The following is an 18,702-nucleotide window of genomic DNA, read 5'->3' as shown; positions in this document are numbered from 1 at the left end:
CTGGACTGAGTCGAATCTCTCTCTTTGTTTCTGACAACACTAATAAGTGCGAAAGCGACGCCAAACTGAAAACTACCTAAATTTAAGTTAAAAGAACTTATTCTGTGGGTTGTTTTACTTTTCCGTGTAGGAATATGGAAGGAAAATATGTGCGAACTAGAGATGGGCGAATGAATCACGAATCGATAAAAAAAATCGACTCTTTAAAAAGAATGAATGAACTGCTTTTTTTCTTAAACTACGATTAACTGCAAATGTGACTAATTATTATGAACCCAATGAGATCCAACAAGAACTGAATGAGCCGATTTGACAGTTTGCCAAGATTATGTATCTTTAGAGCGAATGAAACGAAATGAATGACAAACATTGAACACTGCTTCCCGCATAAATATATACCATATGCCAACCATTGCATCAAACGTTTAAAACCATTTTCAATATGGTTCGTTCAACAATAGATTAACCATTGCCTGGTATAATATCGAACATAACCATTATCGTTTTTCCATTCTTGACCATACAAACAACGGGTTGTTAAGAACAGTCACCATACCAAAATATGTTTTTTCCGTATACATTTTGACAACATACCATTCAAGAACCATACAGTTTATGGTGACATGCATATTTTAAATCTAGCGATGTATAAAATATTAAGTGGAGAAAAAAATCTCTTCCCTGCTCCTTCTCAATTCTATCGATTGATGAAGATTTATTTTGTTACGCGCCAGCTTCTGAGGAAAGCTAAGTAAACTGACGCTTTATCCAATTGAGGTATCGCCGTATTACTGAGAGGTTAGGATTTTTGGTCATGTTAAACTACAGGTTTTTGGAACAGGGTAAACAGATATGCGAATGACAGAGACCACCACAGCACTGGCACAAAACTACAAAGTAATATACAAAACTCTAAAATAGGATACATGGAAGATATTGGAAATGGTAACTAAACTGAGTACGGTAGTATACACGCAGAAAAATGTATTGTAGATATAACAATATTCTGGTTCAAACTCAATAATAATTATTATTATCTCAGGGCTAAAAATATTCAATAATTGATTTAATCCATAATATTATTTTTACAATAAATTCTGGTTTTGACGTTTCTAGATTTAAATCACATTGTCGGTTGAATCAACAATAAAATTGTTGAAACAATTGACATTGTTATTGATCGAATGATGTAAGCACGATTAGTTCAACAATATTCTGATTTTGAAGCAACAAATAATGTGGTAAACAATTCCTATTTAAATGTTTATTTTAAATAAAAATAAAACAATATTTTTATTGAATTTTTATTTATAATAAATTGTGCCAATATCTTACAGGTTCATTTGTCAGACAAGTTTCATCATTTCCGATTTGTTCTGAAAGTTAGAAAGATAATATGACTCAATATATTTAAATTATTTTAATATTGGCACTTACCCAGAGAGTTTCCTTTACGTCAGTATATAATTGTAGCACTAGCCCGGAACTGTCCTGTATGTTGCAACTGGGTTGGAAAGTCTGTGAAAACAGAAATTTTACATTTAGTAAAGAAATAATTATGATACGGTTTGCTTTGGTTTTCTTACTAACATTTATGAAGAAAAATACCTACGGTGCAAAGAATACACACAAAAATACACAATACACGCTGATATGCTACTATGCAAAACTAAGATAAAACACAATTTGGTTGAAGTAAAAATAATATTGTTAGTTCAACAATAAAACAATGTATACTTAACAATAAATGAGTTTTGAATCAATAATAGAGTGAAGATTTAAATCAAAAATGAATATTGTTGGTTTAAGCATTTGAAATTTCGCTGCGTGTAATATTTGAATTATAATGGTAAAATGTATCAATAGTATTCCCAATATGGTGAGTATTATATGAATAGTTAGGAAATGGTTCCGAAGATGGGGATGGTATTTATTTATACGGGTTATTTTCACGAAATACAACATCAACAAAACAGCTGTTATATCCAACATAATGTTAAAAAAAGTGTTTCAATCAACCCAAGGTGAAGCAAAGCCCTCTCATGGTTTCCAAATTGTCACAGCTGGCATTTGAAAAGATTTTTAAAAAATCACGTCTAAATGGGAAGACTCGTCAAATACAACGGTTGCAGTTATATTGGAGATTGTCAAATAATAACAGAACCTCCTCTCACACTCACATATGATCCAACTGTTTGATGGAAGGAAAGAAACTTAGTTTACCGTACTCTTTTCGAAATTATGCTAAAACGCCTATACTTGCCTTCAACGTCAACATTCTTTCTAATAGTATTTGAGAAACATAAGAGTCGATTTTAGTGAGTGAATCGGAAACGGTTCACTCACCAAACTGAATCGGTTTGCCCATCTCTAGTACGTACTGTACATTAATCTTGAAAACACCACCAAATGAATGAAACAGCAAGATACATCGAGTACATAATGATTGTTTTGATTTGACTTCTATCGCACGGAGGGTCACAATACTCGTAATCAGAGTTAAAAATATTCAAATTCATTGAATGAATCATTGATCATTGATCACATTTAGTCGCATTCATTTTCAATATTCAGTGACGCAATTGAAAACGTCAAACGAACAAACTGCCTATTCATTCAATACAGGTTTCCATTCATCTTCGATTATTGCACGAAGCGAACGTCCAGCAACGAATCAAACGCATCAAAGTATGCCCTGGCACAATGTAAGCGATGATAACTATTACTTTATATGCGATGATAACTATTACTTTATATGTTGCGTAGGGAACCAGAATCGCCAAAGTTGCTCACCCTTTCCTGCTTCTCGCTATCATAGGCCGAAATGCCACTCACTGAACGACAGATACCAAGTCAATTACACAGCGCAAAACAGTGAGCTGCAGCTGAGGAATTTGAATCGGGTAGGCTACCGTGTCAAATAATGACCAACTTGTCGCGGTTTGCGAACAGGAAAAAACTTGCACCTTTATTTAAGCCGAGAATACAAAATCGAATAACAATTTATTGATGCTACTTCTTCGATGACTTGGTTGTAACTAACTGGCTCTTATGAACTAAGTAGATGTGAAAGGCGGAGAGAGAATCATGAACCTTCGTCTTGAATCTGTGATGAGCGAGAGCAATGTCATGTATAGCAGTAATGGTGAGATGAGCTGCCTCACTAACGATTATTGATCTCATCTCTCATGTCGACTCAACTCGCTACCAATATTGCTCTGACATACAACAACCAACACTTGAAAACATTTATCTAGATAATTAATTAAATGAATATTATGGTACGATATTAAACTGAATGAATCACATGGATTTTTAAATGAATATTTTTTCTATTCTCCACGGGTCACATCAGGTTCATTTTCAGCCGTCAAAAATGGTTTCGATTATTTTTAACTCTACTCCTGAGAATCAGGGGTTCTATTCATGGCCTTTGTTATTATCGTATTCGATGAATTAAAAAGGCCAATAATGTGATAAAATACTTTGGAGGAAAATTACGGACAAACCATCACATTCATAGCACAAATTTTTCAAACGAGAAATAATTTCTACAAATTTTACGACTACTAATGTGATCTGAACTGTTTCTTCGCGAATATATTCTCCAAGCAGCTGGACAGTTCGCTTAATGATCATTTTAAAGAGTTGAGGTTATTTTGTTAAGGAGTAAACCTAAAGAAGAGAAGATTTTAATTTTGAAGAACTACGCTATCACAACCCATATGTGAAGTGAATGTCAAGAATGTCAAAGCGACTGATCAGCGTCTGGTTTATTAATGACTTTGGAAAATTACAAGATTTCTCCACTCAGCGGAACTAAATATTGTAACTAAACCCCATTGAATTTAGTCGGAATATAATTGGCTGATTTCTGTTAGAAACCGTGCTTAAATCACACAGCCGATCCCTACTCGGAATCGGTCGTTTCATTTTAGTTGGAATTCTGATGAAAGTCATTCGAAAATCCAATTCAAATTCCAGTTGAGTTTGACAGGGAGGTTTTTATTCTTTTTTACCTCCATTAATTAAGCCGAATTTGGGAACTGTAAGACGAACTCTTAGGAGCATTGAGATGAAATCAGGGGCACGATAGTGACAACTTTAAAACATTTTTTAATGAAATTAGTGTCAAAGTTTTAATTTTCAAGCTTTGTGGGTCATGCGTCTATATGTAGCTAGCTATGTTTGCCAAAAACTTTCATTATATGTCAATTATATGTATATTGCAGAATAATCGAATTTTTTCCCAGACGTGCTACTAATGAGATGAATAAGGGAGCGTCTACCCTACGTTGGGTCTGTAATTTATCAAGAGACGGCAGAGTAACACATTTACAAAAGCAGCTTTTGGGCTGCTCTTTTTATGAATTCTTTAAACTGAGAAGCTGTGTTACCTTATTCAAAACTATTGACCTGTTGGGTCCAAACTATCTGCGTTGCGTTGCGTTGCGTTGCGAAGCACGGTGCTATTCGTAGATTGCATACTAACGATTATCATGTTGCCTATAGGTAGCTCAACTCATCTTGCTTGTGAGATAAATGATCGGGAATGAACTTTATCTCTTATGAGTTCAGTAAACCAATAGCATGAGAATCGTTATTGCCGGCCACGACCATCTTCACCGATACTTAGGATAGGGTAGGAAATGTTGATGTAATACCTACTTAAGGAAGGCCCCCGACTCAGCGACGCTTCCATAGATATTACGGAGTTGGATTGAAGGACAGGTACAGGTCTAGGATTCGCCACAAGCAGGCAATGCGACCACAAAATGAATATGTTTTAATACAGAAATATCGTAGTTCAATAAAGGAAAAACTGATCGTTGCCAAATATTACTAATCTGATCTACTAATGACCACAAGCAACAAATTCCCCGCCTTTGCAGGAATTCGAATCTTGTTAGAATATAATTAAACAAGCTCGCACATATCCAACCGAGCGCTAATGTGTTTCAACATGCTTCATAAGTCAGATTCCTCAAATTAAAAAAAAACATGTTCTGCTTCAAGCCAACACACAAAAGTTCTAAGAATCCCAATGGAAAGCATGGTAACATTTTTTTGTATATGCGATAATATCCACAGACCGCCCGTAGAAACTGCCGAGTGTTGCAAAAGTAAACTATACACTTATCGGCATAGCTGCCAAATCGTTTGCTGCATAGTCATAATCCGATCCTCGAAAAATCCGCAATGAGCAATTAGCATTTTATGCACTCTTATTTACACTTGCAATTATGCAGGCACGTGAAGTTCTATCTCTTTTCGATCATTTTTTTAAAACTTTGCAATATACAAACGGTATTTGGATACGGTTACAACATTGAAATATATTTACACCATCAGCTGATCAGATTCTCACCATTTCACTGGGGTGCCCATGTTGGAGGCCGCCCCGGAAGCCCTAGACCTAGGGCTCGCTCGGGTACTCCTAACAGCGAACCGTGGCCAGCTTTAGGCCGTTACACCGTCCGCCGAAATTTGAACTCTTCGTCGTCACTGTCACCGAGCGTCTTGCACCCAAAAAAGAAAACCAACACTTGAACACTTTTTGCTACTTATTTTTGATGATCCCTTCACTAATTGCTCGATGTTTCGTATTCTCTTCAGGAGCCCTGGTTTGAACCCACAAAACTATGGGATATTTTTAAACGGCTTCCAGTTTTCGAGAGAAAAACAAAACAAATGTCAACACTAACACCTTGTATTCGATATTCTTGGCCCGTGTTTTCCACCACGGCCTCCCTACGGCTGACGAGACTTGACTAATTTAGGAACTTCACCAGTAATAATTAACTGGCAGTTCTGGTCGTGAAGTACATATTTTACTTCTTCATCCGCGAAGTGGCAGGAACGGCTCACTGGGCCAGTAACGACGAGGATCACAAAACTTCTCTCCTTCTTCTGCACTCTCGCTCGGTCGGTCAGTCGGCGCTGCGACGCGGCTACTTTCGATCTAGCGCCTCCGATCGTTCACAGCTTACTCCCTGTTGGGTCCAAACTATCTGCTTGAAAAACTACGGCCATTTAGAAGCGCTAGAGTAAGACACTACGTTGTACCGCAGCATAACTCCTCTCATTACGGTAGTACCACAGACGTTTAGGCTCGATTTGAATCGTGTGTAAATACCCGCTACTGAGATTCCGAATAAATCAGACGTCAAACACGTTTGGCAAACGTTTGTAGATGGCGCAGTGATCGATACAATGCAGTTAGAGTGCAGCTGTCAAACACGTATAGCAAACAGTTGCGCAGATGGCAATAATGAAACACGGGTTTCCAACGTTTATCAATTTGAAAGTTTACACAGGTTTTTAATTTTTTTTTGTTCTAGCCTAAATGTCTGTTATCTGTGGTAGTACCTTCTTCGTTCGGGCAATAATTCTATGGAATCAACTGCCTGATAATATTCACACTATTTTATCTACTGCAAGATTCTACAGTGAGTGCTTGAACTGCTTGAGTGGAGAAAATTAGATGGATTGGGATGAGCAATAGACTAAGGAACTTGATAACATATATAATTTTTTTTTATTTTTTTGTTTAATTTTTTGAATTTATTATTTGTGGTTTGTACAACATTATCACCAATTGTAGTAATTTATAAGAGAATATTCTTACTTTACAAGCATTTGAATCAATAAACATGAAATATGAAAAATATGAATGTATAAAACCTATTTCATGGTTTTGTAAACTAGTTCATAAATGGTGGGTTGTGATTAATTCACTAGCAATCAGGAATCAGCTCACGTATACACTCAGCTTTTTTGCGCGGTATTTTTTACGCTGTTTTTTTTACGCGGATTCTGAAATTTACGTGGATTTTGAAATTTACGCGGTTTTCATTTACGCGAATTTTGAAATTTACGCGGTTTTTATTTACGTGGATTTTTTAATTTACGCGGTATCCATTAACGAGGTTCCCATTACCGTGGCGGATTCTTAAATTTACACGGTCTTCATCTACGCGGATTTTGAAATTTACGCGGTTTTCATTTACACGGGTTTTGAAATTTACGCGGTTTTCATTTACGCGGATTTTGAAATTTACGTGAACTATTTCACGAGCACGGATATTGGATCGTCACTATTATTTTTGGAATCATGAACTATTTCACGATGATTGAATGAATTCATGAAGAATATTACGGGTTTCGTGAAATAGTTCACGAGAAAATATATTTTCAAAAAACTATGAATAAAATCACGATTCAAACTTTGATTTTATGAATGATGTTCATAAATTTGTGATCTAGTTCATGTACAGAAAATCGATTTAGTAATAGTACGGCGGAAACAGTGACTGAAGTTTAAAAAACAAAAACAAATATCTTCACAAATAAAAACGTCATCTAGGCGTTACTGAATGAAAATGGAACATAATTATAACACACTTGATTTTTGTTCATGGTACCTGTTATCGTAACGTGATTGTTTCAGAATTCATGGCACTTTATTCACGTCTTTGGGAAAACATTTTTTTGTGCAAATAAACGAATTGATAAGAAAAATGAAAAGCTGTAATTATATTCAATAGAATATTAATTGTTACTTTCCTAGCTAACACTTTCAATTGAGATTTACGAATAAACTAGTATTAATTGTTGATAATTTGTAATAAGTTTATTCAACGCGAAAACGAATTTGCTATTGTGCAAATACTAACAAGGTTGCTTTCGCCTATAATTAGGCATCGTAATCTTCTCTCATTCATGCGAGATGGAGATTAACCAATATCCAATTTTTTCAAGATAAGACGAGTCATAATTTTCCGTCTCAACTAAACAACGTGAGAATTTTAATATATTTGGAATTAGCGTCAGCCGGGTGTATTGGTCAAGTGCCGTGGTTCTGAAGAGACGAAGGCGAAACGCAAACACCTGGACTAATTATATTTTTCGTTTTTAGTTTAAGTTGTTCACACTGAAAGATGCGGATTTTCGTAGCATAAGTTGAAAAAGCAAAAAAAACACGCAAGGGAAGGTAAGGTATAGCGTGATATGTTTAGTTCATTCTCCGGTGGATTTATCTGTACGGAGAACTTGTGTGAGTGTTAATACCTTTTCAGTTGAAATTGTGAGTTTTTTTATTTTCGAGGTGGGAATTATCCGGACCCTTACTCATATGAACGATTTGTGTTGTTTGTTTGTTTTTATTTACGTGGTTTTAAATAAAGTTACATTCCTCACGTCATATGAACGATAAATGGAACGCCTGCCTTCCATTCACTTCAAAAGGGCACACAAGTAACACTGAAGTCAGCATCTTATTAGCCGTAAACTAAAATGAATGCAAGTGCTATCGTTTTCAATTATCAGATTGCACAAACGAAGCATGTTACAAAACTGATATACATAATGTTCATTGAAGAACAGATGAATCAACAGTTGAAACGTTGGTTAATCATAAATTATAAACGTTTCGTCAATTATAAATTAGTTATTATAAATAAATAATATTATATTCAGCCCATTGCATCGGAAATGTTTCGTTTTGTCAAAGTGAAATATTTCGTGTATTGTTCGTTGTCTTTATGTCTATCCTCCACGACGTTGGCGTCATGTTGTGAGCATGAGCAGAACCACTACACGCATATTTTTGTTGTTTCACTCTTGCTGATATCGGATTTAAAAATATTTGAATTGGAAAATAATGGCGAATCATAAAAACACAAAACGCTCGATAGATAAATGAGATGAACGATGTACTGATGCCACGTCAAAAGTGTGTGTAAGCAAAAAATTAGCGTTTCATTTATCTGTCCGCTGCTTTGTCCTACCCCTCTACCATCGTGTTATTTCTTCTTTCTCATTTCAGAGTAGCTGGCAGCCCGGATCATTTACTTTTATGTCGTTTGCTTCGCATCTCAGTTCCAATCCAACATGGCGGTCGAAAATTTCCGAAAGTTTTGTGTTTTGTTTCCACGCCGTGCTGTATGAAAGAGGATTTGGCTGTGTAATTCGTTGCAAATCCTAATAAAATTCATGCGAAAAGTTAGATAAAGTGAAGAACTATAAACTACAATAGTTATTTCGAGTTGAGATATAAATTCTGGTGATAAAATTAGCTTGTACCGCAAACGCGTCTGTTTTCCCTCTTAGTGGCTGGAAAAAGAAGAAGTTACGCGTAGCTTTTCCCATGTAAACTTCTGTTCAGTTTGAAAAAATACTCATTGAAAGAACTGGCGGCAAACGCGTTAAGTTACAGCATTGAGGAATGGACAGTTACAATATGATGAATAACTCCTATGGGAATATTGTGTATAGTGGCCAAACAGGTGAAATTACCGAGCTGCAAGGTGAACCACAGCCAGTAACTCACCAGACACATTACATTGAAGACCCAAATCATATTTATCAGCAACCCACTGAAGAGACGCAATCTACAATTGAAGTTCTGAAAGAAAATCACTTCCAGGAGCGGGACAGCATAATAGCGAATAACGTTCAAGAGCAAAGTGACATCGATTCGGTGGCCTATCAAGTGAATTCGTCAGACATGGAGCAACCGGATGCGACCAAGAATCACGATAGTGAAATCGAGGTAGCCCCTGAAAATACACAGTCAGATGAGCTACCTGAAACCGCGGAAGAACCGACGAAGGAGGAATCAAACGATGATAGCAAAACCGAAGAAGTGAAAGATGAGAATCCAGAAAACAACAATGAAGCCGGCACGGAACAAGATCAACCTGACGGAGAGTCGTCAAAAGATATTAAAGAAAACAAAGTTGCTGATGAGGACAGCAAAAAAATCAAAGTCTTTCGCAGAGATGGAGAACCAGCTGATTTGGATGTTTGCCGAGTATGTACGTCAAAAGATAATCTGTCTGATATTTTCGAGTTCGAATCTTCGGTTAGGATTTGTGATCTAATAATGAAAATATGCACAGCGGTTCGCATAACACAGCGGGATCATTTACCCCATAAAATTTGCAACGGGTGTGTCGAGAAAGTCAGAATCGCTTACGAGTTTAAAACAACCTGCGAGAATACTGATAAGGAACTACGAAAAACATTGAAGAGGGCTTATAATAAGAGTCGAAGAACAACCGATTTCGTTATTGTCAACTGTCCAATGTCCGACGAGGAAGAAAATGACGATGAACCGCAGGACGATGACGAGTACAAAGTTTCGCAGTCGGAAGTTGAATCCGAGCCAGTAACATCCGACGACAGTTTCGCACCGGCAAGTAAAAAGAAGAGAACCCCTAGACGAGGACGAGGTCGCAGGCCAAAGATAGAAGTTACTCCGCCGACCTCGACTGGCGTTAAGCGGCGACGGGGTAGGCAGCCTGCTGCCAAACCATCGCCTGCAACTCCTGCTGCGGCCACTCCCCGTCGAGGTCCAGGACGCCCCCCTAAAGCTTCAAAATCACCAGGAATTGCTAACGTGGTCTATATAGAAGCGCCGGAAGCCAGTTCGACGGACAGCGAAGATGATAAACCGATCAAACAGCGTAAGACTCACGATTGCACAAAGTGTGATGAAACTTTCAAGACAGGCGTTGAGCTGAAAGAACATCTTCAAACACATAAGGGCGATCTGTTCCCGTGCACAAAGTGTGAAAAATCTTTCAAGTCGAAAGTGTACTTGTCGAATCACTTGGAGCGGCATGACCAGGACGATAAGAAGCGTGAAGAGAGGATCAAGGCGAAGGAGCTCAAGAAACAACAGCAACGGCAGAAGGAGCTTCAGAAGCGCCAGAAGGAGAACGAGGAACGTTCCAAGAGACCGAAACTGCCAGCTTCTTCTAGCAGTGCGGAAAAGAAGAAAAAGGTGGAACCCGTACCCGCCAACAGTGGGAGAGATCTCTTCAAATGTGTGGCGCCGGTTACTTCTACATATTGGAGCGATAGCTTCTCGGATTAAGTCGGCAATAATGATGGGTTCGACTGTCAGTAGGTTCGAAACGGCTGCGAGCGTGAGGTGAGTTTGTTATTGATCTTGAGTTGTATTTTGTAATGCAAGATTCTGAGTTTTCGAGAGCCCTTTGAAAATGTTGACATTGACAGCTAAAAACTGAAGAAGTTACTGCATAGTGTTTTAAAACGTTGTTTTCGTGCTCAAAATAAATAGTGTCTAAACGTTAACTTTAGAAGTATAGTTTGTTTGGATAAGTTGTAGCCCTTATCATTGCGCATCCATAGGAGTATATCGTGATTAATTCACCTATAAGTGATACACGACATTTATTTTCTGAACCAATTGAGATGACTTCTCGACAAACATATGATTACGGCCTAAAAGCCAACTGTCAAAATCCACATTGCATGGAAATTTCGGACAAACAACATGCCAATCACAGATGTTGGTAGTAAACGAAAGCGAAAAGTTTTCTCTTTCATAAACTGTTGTGAACTAGTAACGGTTTGTCCGGAATTTCCATTAAAAGTGGATTTTGACAGTTGGCTTTTAGGCCGTAATCATATGTTTGTCGAGTCTTCAAAGCAAAGTTTTAGCAAATGTTACTACAAATTGCTGAAGACGCTACATATCTAGCTTTAATAGTTTACAAGTTATGGAACATAATATATAGAAGACCCCTTAAGATTAATGATTTATCTGCCTCACAATCTATGAATATACAAGCAGGAGCTAAACGAAGAAATGCGAACATATACCCTCCATACTAGCTGTTAAAAAGCAGCACTACCCTGCAGATGAATTTCTTACAGTTACGGAAACAGAAATTTAAATCAAGCTACAATAATTACATGATTTATCTATGAAATTTACTATGAAAAGATGAAGTTTCTTGTCGCAGTGCGCTTGAATATTTCATTTTATACCACTTCGATGGCATATTGTTCTGAACATAACACTCCGGGGAATCGCGTCGACTAACGATTAGGCCACTACATGACAGCATAAGCTTGTAATTTCAGTATTTTCTGACGTTGCTTGCTCCTTAACGAGTTATTTAAGGTTAAAGTTATCCTAAAAATTTCGCGAAATATGAAATATCTTTTTAATTTCAACAGATAGCAAGTAACTTTGTCCAGCAAAAATATGTGTTTCGATACCGCAAACAACTTTGTGAAAGGCTCTAAGAAGGTAGGAAAATGTCTAAAAAAGTTATCATGAAAAAGCTAACTTTAAGGGGTCTTCCATATAATATGTTCCATAACTTGTAAACAATTAAAGCTAGATATATGATGTCTTCAGTAATTTCTTTTGTAGTAACATTTGCTACAACATTGCCGAAGACACAAAGTCTCCATCTTAATTAGTTCAGAAAATAAATTTCGTGTATCACTTATAGGTGAATTAATCACTAGACAATATACTCTTGTAGATGCGCAATAATAAGGGCTACAACTTCTCCGAATAAATTATACTTCTAAAGTTAACGGTTTAGCCGCTACTAATTTTGAGCATGAAAACGACGTTTTAAAAAACTGTGTACTTGTACCATTACATTTCTTTACACTGATTTGCTTAACACCTTGTTAACTTAATAAAAAGTGCTAAATAAAAAACCATCTCATGAAAAGTGTTCATGCCATTGTTCAAATTTTGCCATAAGGTCCATTACGCTCAAATTTTTCATCTCCTTCTCAAAGTTATTACAGTTCCTTTCTTACCTATTTACGTAACGTATTCGAATAATCCTCCTCTTCCTAGCTTCAAATTATTTCCTGTTTTTGTAAGGGGTGTAGAAAAAGAAAATATCTAGGAATGAGATGAAATTCCTGAAACTGTTAGCAACCGAATACAGCAGCACAGCAGAAAACAAAATAAAAATCGTTTATCTTTTATCTACCAAAACATGTACTTTACGTAGAACGTCGAAAATTTCTACTAAACGTGTACTTCAGCAGTTTGCACTACAACTATAAGCATAAATCTCGACAAACATATGATTATGGCCTAAAAGCCAACTGTCAAAATTCACTTTAAATGAAAATTCCGGACAAACCGTTACACGCCAATCACAGATGTTAGTAGTAAACGAAAGAGAAAAGTTTTCTCTTTCATAAACTGCTGTGAACTGTGTTCGGCTAGTAACGGTTTGTCCGAAATTTCAATTCAAAGTGGATTTTGACAGTTGGCTTTTAGGCCGTAATCATATGTTTGTCGAGAAATCTCCTGTTCAATGGGATTCTCTATACACATGAGACAACTACGTGTAGAGCGGCAGTTAACACGTTCATCGTAGATAACAAAAACAAAATATTCAGATAGCAGATCATATTATGCCAAGTTATCTACTACCCATTGATACATAAACATTTTTATTTGCTCCGACCCCATAATGGGTGACATAATTTATGAACAACCCCTAATTAAGTAGCTATAAGTCCAAAGTACGATTTCGCAGTTCGTTATATTCTTCGGGAAAATTGAGAATACATTTGTTGAACCCCATGAGGACGAGCTACCATCGCGTGTGGAGCAGTTCTTATATGAACAATAGTAACGTCAATACTTGGAAAGTGTTGAAAATAGTATTGATAGTGTAGGGTGGATGTACCAATAGTCGCATACTTAAGGTAAACTTTTACCAAAAAATCGATGAATGTGGGCAATGTTAATACACTAAACGAAAGCTTTCAATCCCTACTTCATAAAAAAATATAACGATGGTTTAATAACCAATTTATGTATTCAAAAGCGCTTGTACCACTATAGGAACACATGTTACAATAGTGATGCAATCGCTAATTTCGGTTCCCATTGTTGCAAATCCCATTGATTTCTTATGGCACTTGCAACTATAGGTACATTAGATGCACTATAGGTGCAAGAGAGCTCAAAATTCGAAGAAAATCAATTTTTTTAATAGTTATTTGAACAAATTTCAAGGATAAGTTTTATTGTCGCATAATTTTAGTGCGATGAATCGGTAAAAAAATATTTGTTGATGGTTGATACCTTAGTTAGGCGTAAAACCTACTACTACTACCTACTATTGGTACACCTCAACTATAGGAGCACCCACCCTAATTGAAAAAAAGTATAACGATGATGTACATTCAGATGCAAATTCTATCATTACATCAAAAGCATTGATCGTGTTAGGCCCGCTTAAAACTTGCAAAGCGGTTTCTGAGATTACGTTAGCGGATTGTGTCTTCTTCATAGCATTGTTACTTGTTGTTAAGGGATTAGGGGCTACTAATAAAATACGTAACGATTTTAGGTTGAATCGTACCCCCTAGTACAACAAAATGTGACACGGTGTTAGCATATGGGAGATGGGGAGTAAGCTACGCAACATGTTTTCACCGAAAGCATATTTTACAGAATTTGTTACATGCTAGAGGAGGGGAGATGGGTATATAAAAATTGGTGACAAAATGGTACATGGGGGAGGGAAATGATTTTTGGGCAAGTTTTGAGTTACCTAATGTATGTATGGCCCATAATATGATATATCAAAACGACAGTTGCATTTAAAGATCACAAATTTTGAAAATTTGACAAGGGCTCCAAATAACACGGTTTCTTGCATTCAGTTATGTTTTATAATTATAATCCTTATCTACAAAGATTTCATTTCTTATTATTATACTTTAGGAGTGCTGCGAATGGAACAACTATATAACGGAGAGTGCCATTTTGATTGCGTGTGAAGTGTTACACTATTGTTTTCTTCGTTATTTTTCTACGAAAACAGTGATAATCACGAGACAGATGGAAAATCGAAGATGGTTTTGACATTATGAATCAGTAAATTGATACAGACGTGGCACTGCAGTGGCTTGTAAATAATGCTGATTTGTTTTAAAAGAAATAATGGACGGAAAAATCAATGTTGAGTAAGGTATTTTCAAAAAAACTTAGTCTATAAGTTACATTATCAAATCAATTGTTCATACTGAGGGCATTAATTGCTGGTACTTTGTAGCAAAAGAATACAATCACCTTTTTTTAGTTTTTCGGAGCGTAGGACATTATTTCTCCGATCGATAAAATGATTTCATTCACTGATATCTCGTGTTATGTTTTCACAGAGATCAGCAGTTTTACTAAACTCTATTTAATAAGAAAGTTGTGTGAAACACAAGGGCGTTTGCTTGTCGATCATTTCTTTGTACTATCTCAATATCCAGGATGCAGATAATTGTTTTCGTGCAATGTCCAACCGAAAAGAGAAAACACAGTGAAGTTCACAAATAGAAAAGCACTAGAATCACCTATAGACTAAACTTGTTTTATAATAGGATTAAATGCCGCCAATTTATGATTATCAGCAGTTGGAACTATCTTTAAAGACCATATTCAATAAAAGGAAGAATAGAGAAAAAATTGTTTTTCTTTGATCGTTAGAGAACATCCCTGAACAAGAATCTGCAAAAAAGTCAAGGTTTATTGCCTCTCAGTACATACTTCTTGTTAGGTTTGAACACGTATTAAGCTCCCGTCTTGGTCTCGTAATTCAAACGTCCAGTCTTAAGAGGGTCCTCTATTCGCGAGGTCTAAAATTGAGCACTTTTTGGGAATAAATTGTAAAGCATCTACTCAATGGATTTTGAAACTTTTTTTTTTATTTTGAAGATACATGTTTTGACTTTTCAATTTTACATTTGAAGACGAAAAGAAAAATCTCTCGCGACCTTGAATATTCATTGATGTTGAAACTTCATGAGTCCCGCTTAAGTAAAGTTTTGGCAAATTGGGTAATCTGTAATCAAAAAACTCACGTTGGCTATGTTTAGACGAGAGGGGTTTCTTGTATTTTATAAATTGTAAAAGTTATGTAACGATTTGTGAATATTTCCAATATTTACTTTATGTTTTGTCCTATTAAGGGACGTAAAAATGAAACAAATTGACATTTTGCAAATCTCTCTCGACCAAACATAGCAGTATATTTTCTGAGCAGTTGGAGACAAAATTATTGAAATCAGACCAGTACTTCTATGAGAAGTCTTACTTGACCGCTTAAAAACACTACTTCCGGGAAAACGCGTTTGAAGATAAAGTACAGTGTCTAACTCGATTGTAGTACCTTACTAGATAATCTATTATACCGGGTCCGCAGAGCTCACCTTCCTCATCATGAAAATGTTCATGGCTTTGCAAATTTTGCTCTCTCAGTTGAATTCGGGTTTGTTTTGCCGTGACACCCAATTTGCGTTCAGAACGAGGTATACGTTCACTGTCGAGTCAGTAGTATCTTTCAGCTTCAGTCCCCAAGGTAATTCCCATCACCTCCATAGCCTGTAAGATCGATGAAAATCCTTGGTTGAAGATGCTGACTGCCAAATAAGTCAACATTGACCGCCTGCCTACCAAAATTTGTGCGTTTTGGCGCCAAGGAACAGATTCCACTATTCAGAGACTCATTGATGTTTTGGGTGTGAGCTCCTAAGCATCTTTCTAATAAATCATTAGATGATAGACTTTCGTAGATCCTGACATGTTCGAAAGTTTCTAAAGTTCCTTTTACTTCAGTCTGACGCCACTTGCACCAACTGTCCTCGCCGGGTGAACACTTTGATTGTTGGGGATTTTCGTTCGATGACGAGCAGTGTTCGAGAGAAGCCCGGATTGCATTTCGCATATGTTCTAAAGAATTTCTCCGAATCTCCAGCCCATAAAATTTTGTTAGCTTGCCGATTGATTTGTCCCTCAACTTTCCCTTTCCTCGATTCGAAAAAAATCCATTTTTTTGAAACCTACTTAAACGTACCCTATACACGAGCAGAAATATTGTCAACAAATAAATTTTTGATCAACATATTGATCGGATCAACATAGAACTCAAATCGGGGATGTTTATTGACCCTTAAATATTGGTTTACCGATCCTTTTTGTGTTTTACGTTTTTACTAGCTTCCACACTGATCTAGACCGTCAATCCACCAATAAATGTAAAATAATGTATTTTTGCCTTTCTGTTATGTTATCGTTCATTTCTTTCATTAGGGATCATCCATAAATGACGTAGCATTATATGGGGGAGGGGGGAGTGTTGCATTTTGTGATGATGTGTGACGACAGGGGGTAGGGGGTCATGTCACACTACGTCGCTTTTTTAAAGGGGAATAACTAACATCGTTTTTTATGTAAAAAAAAATATGGAGCAAGGAGGGGGAGAGTTACCGTCAAGCTACGTAATTACCAGGGGGTATTTAATGGTTTGTGATGAAATGCTACGACGGGAGAGGGGTGCATTAAAAATCACTCAAAAAATGCTACGTCATTTATGGATAGTCCCTTACAAAATATTGAGTCTGCCGTCGTCTAAGAAAGATTCTCTCACAACCTAGATATATTAGGTTTGTTCCAGTACATAGAAGTTACTACCTGTTGCTCCGGAGCAAAAAATTCTTGCTTCTTTTCACTCCGGTTTGCCACCACAAGAAGAAAAAAGAGAAGAAGATAGTACAGGAACGATTTTCTCCCTGTTTGCTCCGGAGTACTTCCAGTTTCTCCTGGTACTGGAACAAACCTATTATATCTTTGTAAGAAAGTCCATCGAGGACGAGACAGTTGGCTTATCAAAGCATGATTGACTCACAGATGGCACGTGTGTAAAAATGATGATGGGAAAATTGGCATTTATCAAAATGCGGTGATTTTGTTTTGGTGCTTGAGAAATTTTTTCTAATATATTCAAACGAAATCCAAAATGGCAAAATCGTTAGGTAAGTTATAGAAATCTATCAAAGATAAAAGTGCAAAAATCTTTTGTTATTTAAATAGTTTTAATCGTTGCTGATATTGGTTATATTTCAGAAATAAAAAAATGTGTTGTTCCCGCGTGCCTGAACTATTTTGGTGCATCCGGAAGTTGTTGAATGGAAGCAGTTCATGCACTTATCCGGCAAGTAAGATTTCGCTTTTGAATTGTGTTTAAATATATATTTATGATCGGATATAAATATAAATATATATTTATGATCGGATAGAGACGGTTCAGTTTCATTTGGAACCTGCCAATTTTCAAGCTCGATCGAAATTCTTTCAGAGCAAAGCGTTATGTCTAACACCTCCTCCCTCCCAGACCTCGCAAAAGTTGGTCGGTTGCCCGCTTTCAGAATAGAGAGATTTGTTACTTATGTACTCTATCAGTTCAGAGCCTCTCAGATTGATGTCTGAGCTGCCCCAAATGATGTGATGAGCATTCGCATCACATCCGATACTGAGCGGAAGCCCATTTCTGCTACAATATGGTACAAATCATCAGAAGGAGATGACTCGTTATGCGCTAGATATGCAGAACAATGTATATATTTTTTGTCTACGTTTCCGACAGTCAGTGTAACTGTGCCAACACAAATATCGCGAGTTGTGAGCTTCGATATGAGACACACTTCAATAGCCTTATTTGCAAGAATGCAAGCACGAGGCGTTTCACGTGGGGGTATTCATGCCTGTCTTGCTAGCAATAAAGGCAGTGTTAAGCAACTTTCCAAAATAGAAGTTTCCTGGAGATTGATTTGTGCTATTCTAACCATTGATGATAAGAGAACTGAACGTTTCATTTCCAACATAAATTGCACAACAACTAGAGGACACCAAGCGAGTTGGGATGTTAACGTATATAGCGAGCCATATCAGGTTTAAATGAGACATGATTCCCATGATTTGTGAAGAAAATAATGGTCCACTGTGTCAGAGATTCGCATAACACAGTAAGGGGCAAAACCCAAAATGCTCCGTGCGCGACTGGTACATTTTAGACCCTCCAGTCATCAAGTCCTCGGTACTACACCTTGACTTAGAGTCTCCTACTT

At 36.8% G+C, this 18,702-nt stretch overlaps 2 protein-coding genes and 1 long non-coding RNA gene across 5 annotated transcripts in view; 2 read left to right on the top strand and 1 right to left on the bottom strand.

The window, feature by feature from the left end:
• Nucleotides 1–18,702, top strand: part of LOC131690904 (G-protein coupled receptor dmsr-1) — a 623,822-nt gene that overhangs the window by 569,135 nt on the left and 35,985 nt on the right. The gene's annotated exons all lie outside the window — the stretch shown is intronic.
• Nucleotides 1,323–6,018, bottom strand: LOC131690908 (uncharacterized). The gene is made up of 3 exons (XR_009305652.1): nucleotides 5,369–6,018; nucleotides 1,438–1,518; nucleotides 1,323–1,376 (listed from the first exon to the last, which is right to left on the bottom strand). It is a non-coding gene; the product is annotated as an uncharacterized LOC131690908 (long non-coding RNA).
• Nucleotides 8,643–15,276, top strand: LOC131690903 (calponin homology domain-containing protein DDB_G0272472). Its single transcript, XM_058976980.1, has 3 exons — nucleotides 8,643–8,740; nucleotides 8,828–10,939; nucleotides 14,534–15,276. The coding sequence occupies exon 2, from the start codon at nucleotides 9,227–9,229 to the stop codon at nucleotides 10,880–10,882; it is 1,656 nt and encodes a 551-aa protein (XP_058832963.1). The 5' UTR covers nucleotides 8,643–8,740; nucleotides 8,828–9,226; the 3' UTR covers nucleotides 10,883–10,939; nucleotides 14,534–15,276.

Source organism: Topomyia yanbarensis, chromosome 3 (assembly GCF_030247195.1).
Source record: "Topomyia yanbarensis strain Yona2022 chromosome 3, ASM3024719v1, whole genome shotgun sequence".
Taxonomy (NCBI): domain Eukaryota; kingdom Metazoa; phylum Arthropoda; class Insecta; order Diptera; family Culicidae; genus Topomyia; species Topomyia yanbarensis.
The sequence above is the reverse complement of the archived record's forward strand: the minus strand, read 5'-3'. Positions and strand labels throughout refer to the sequence as shown.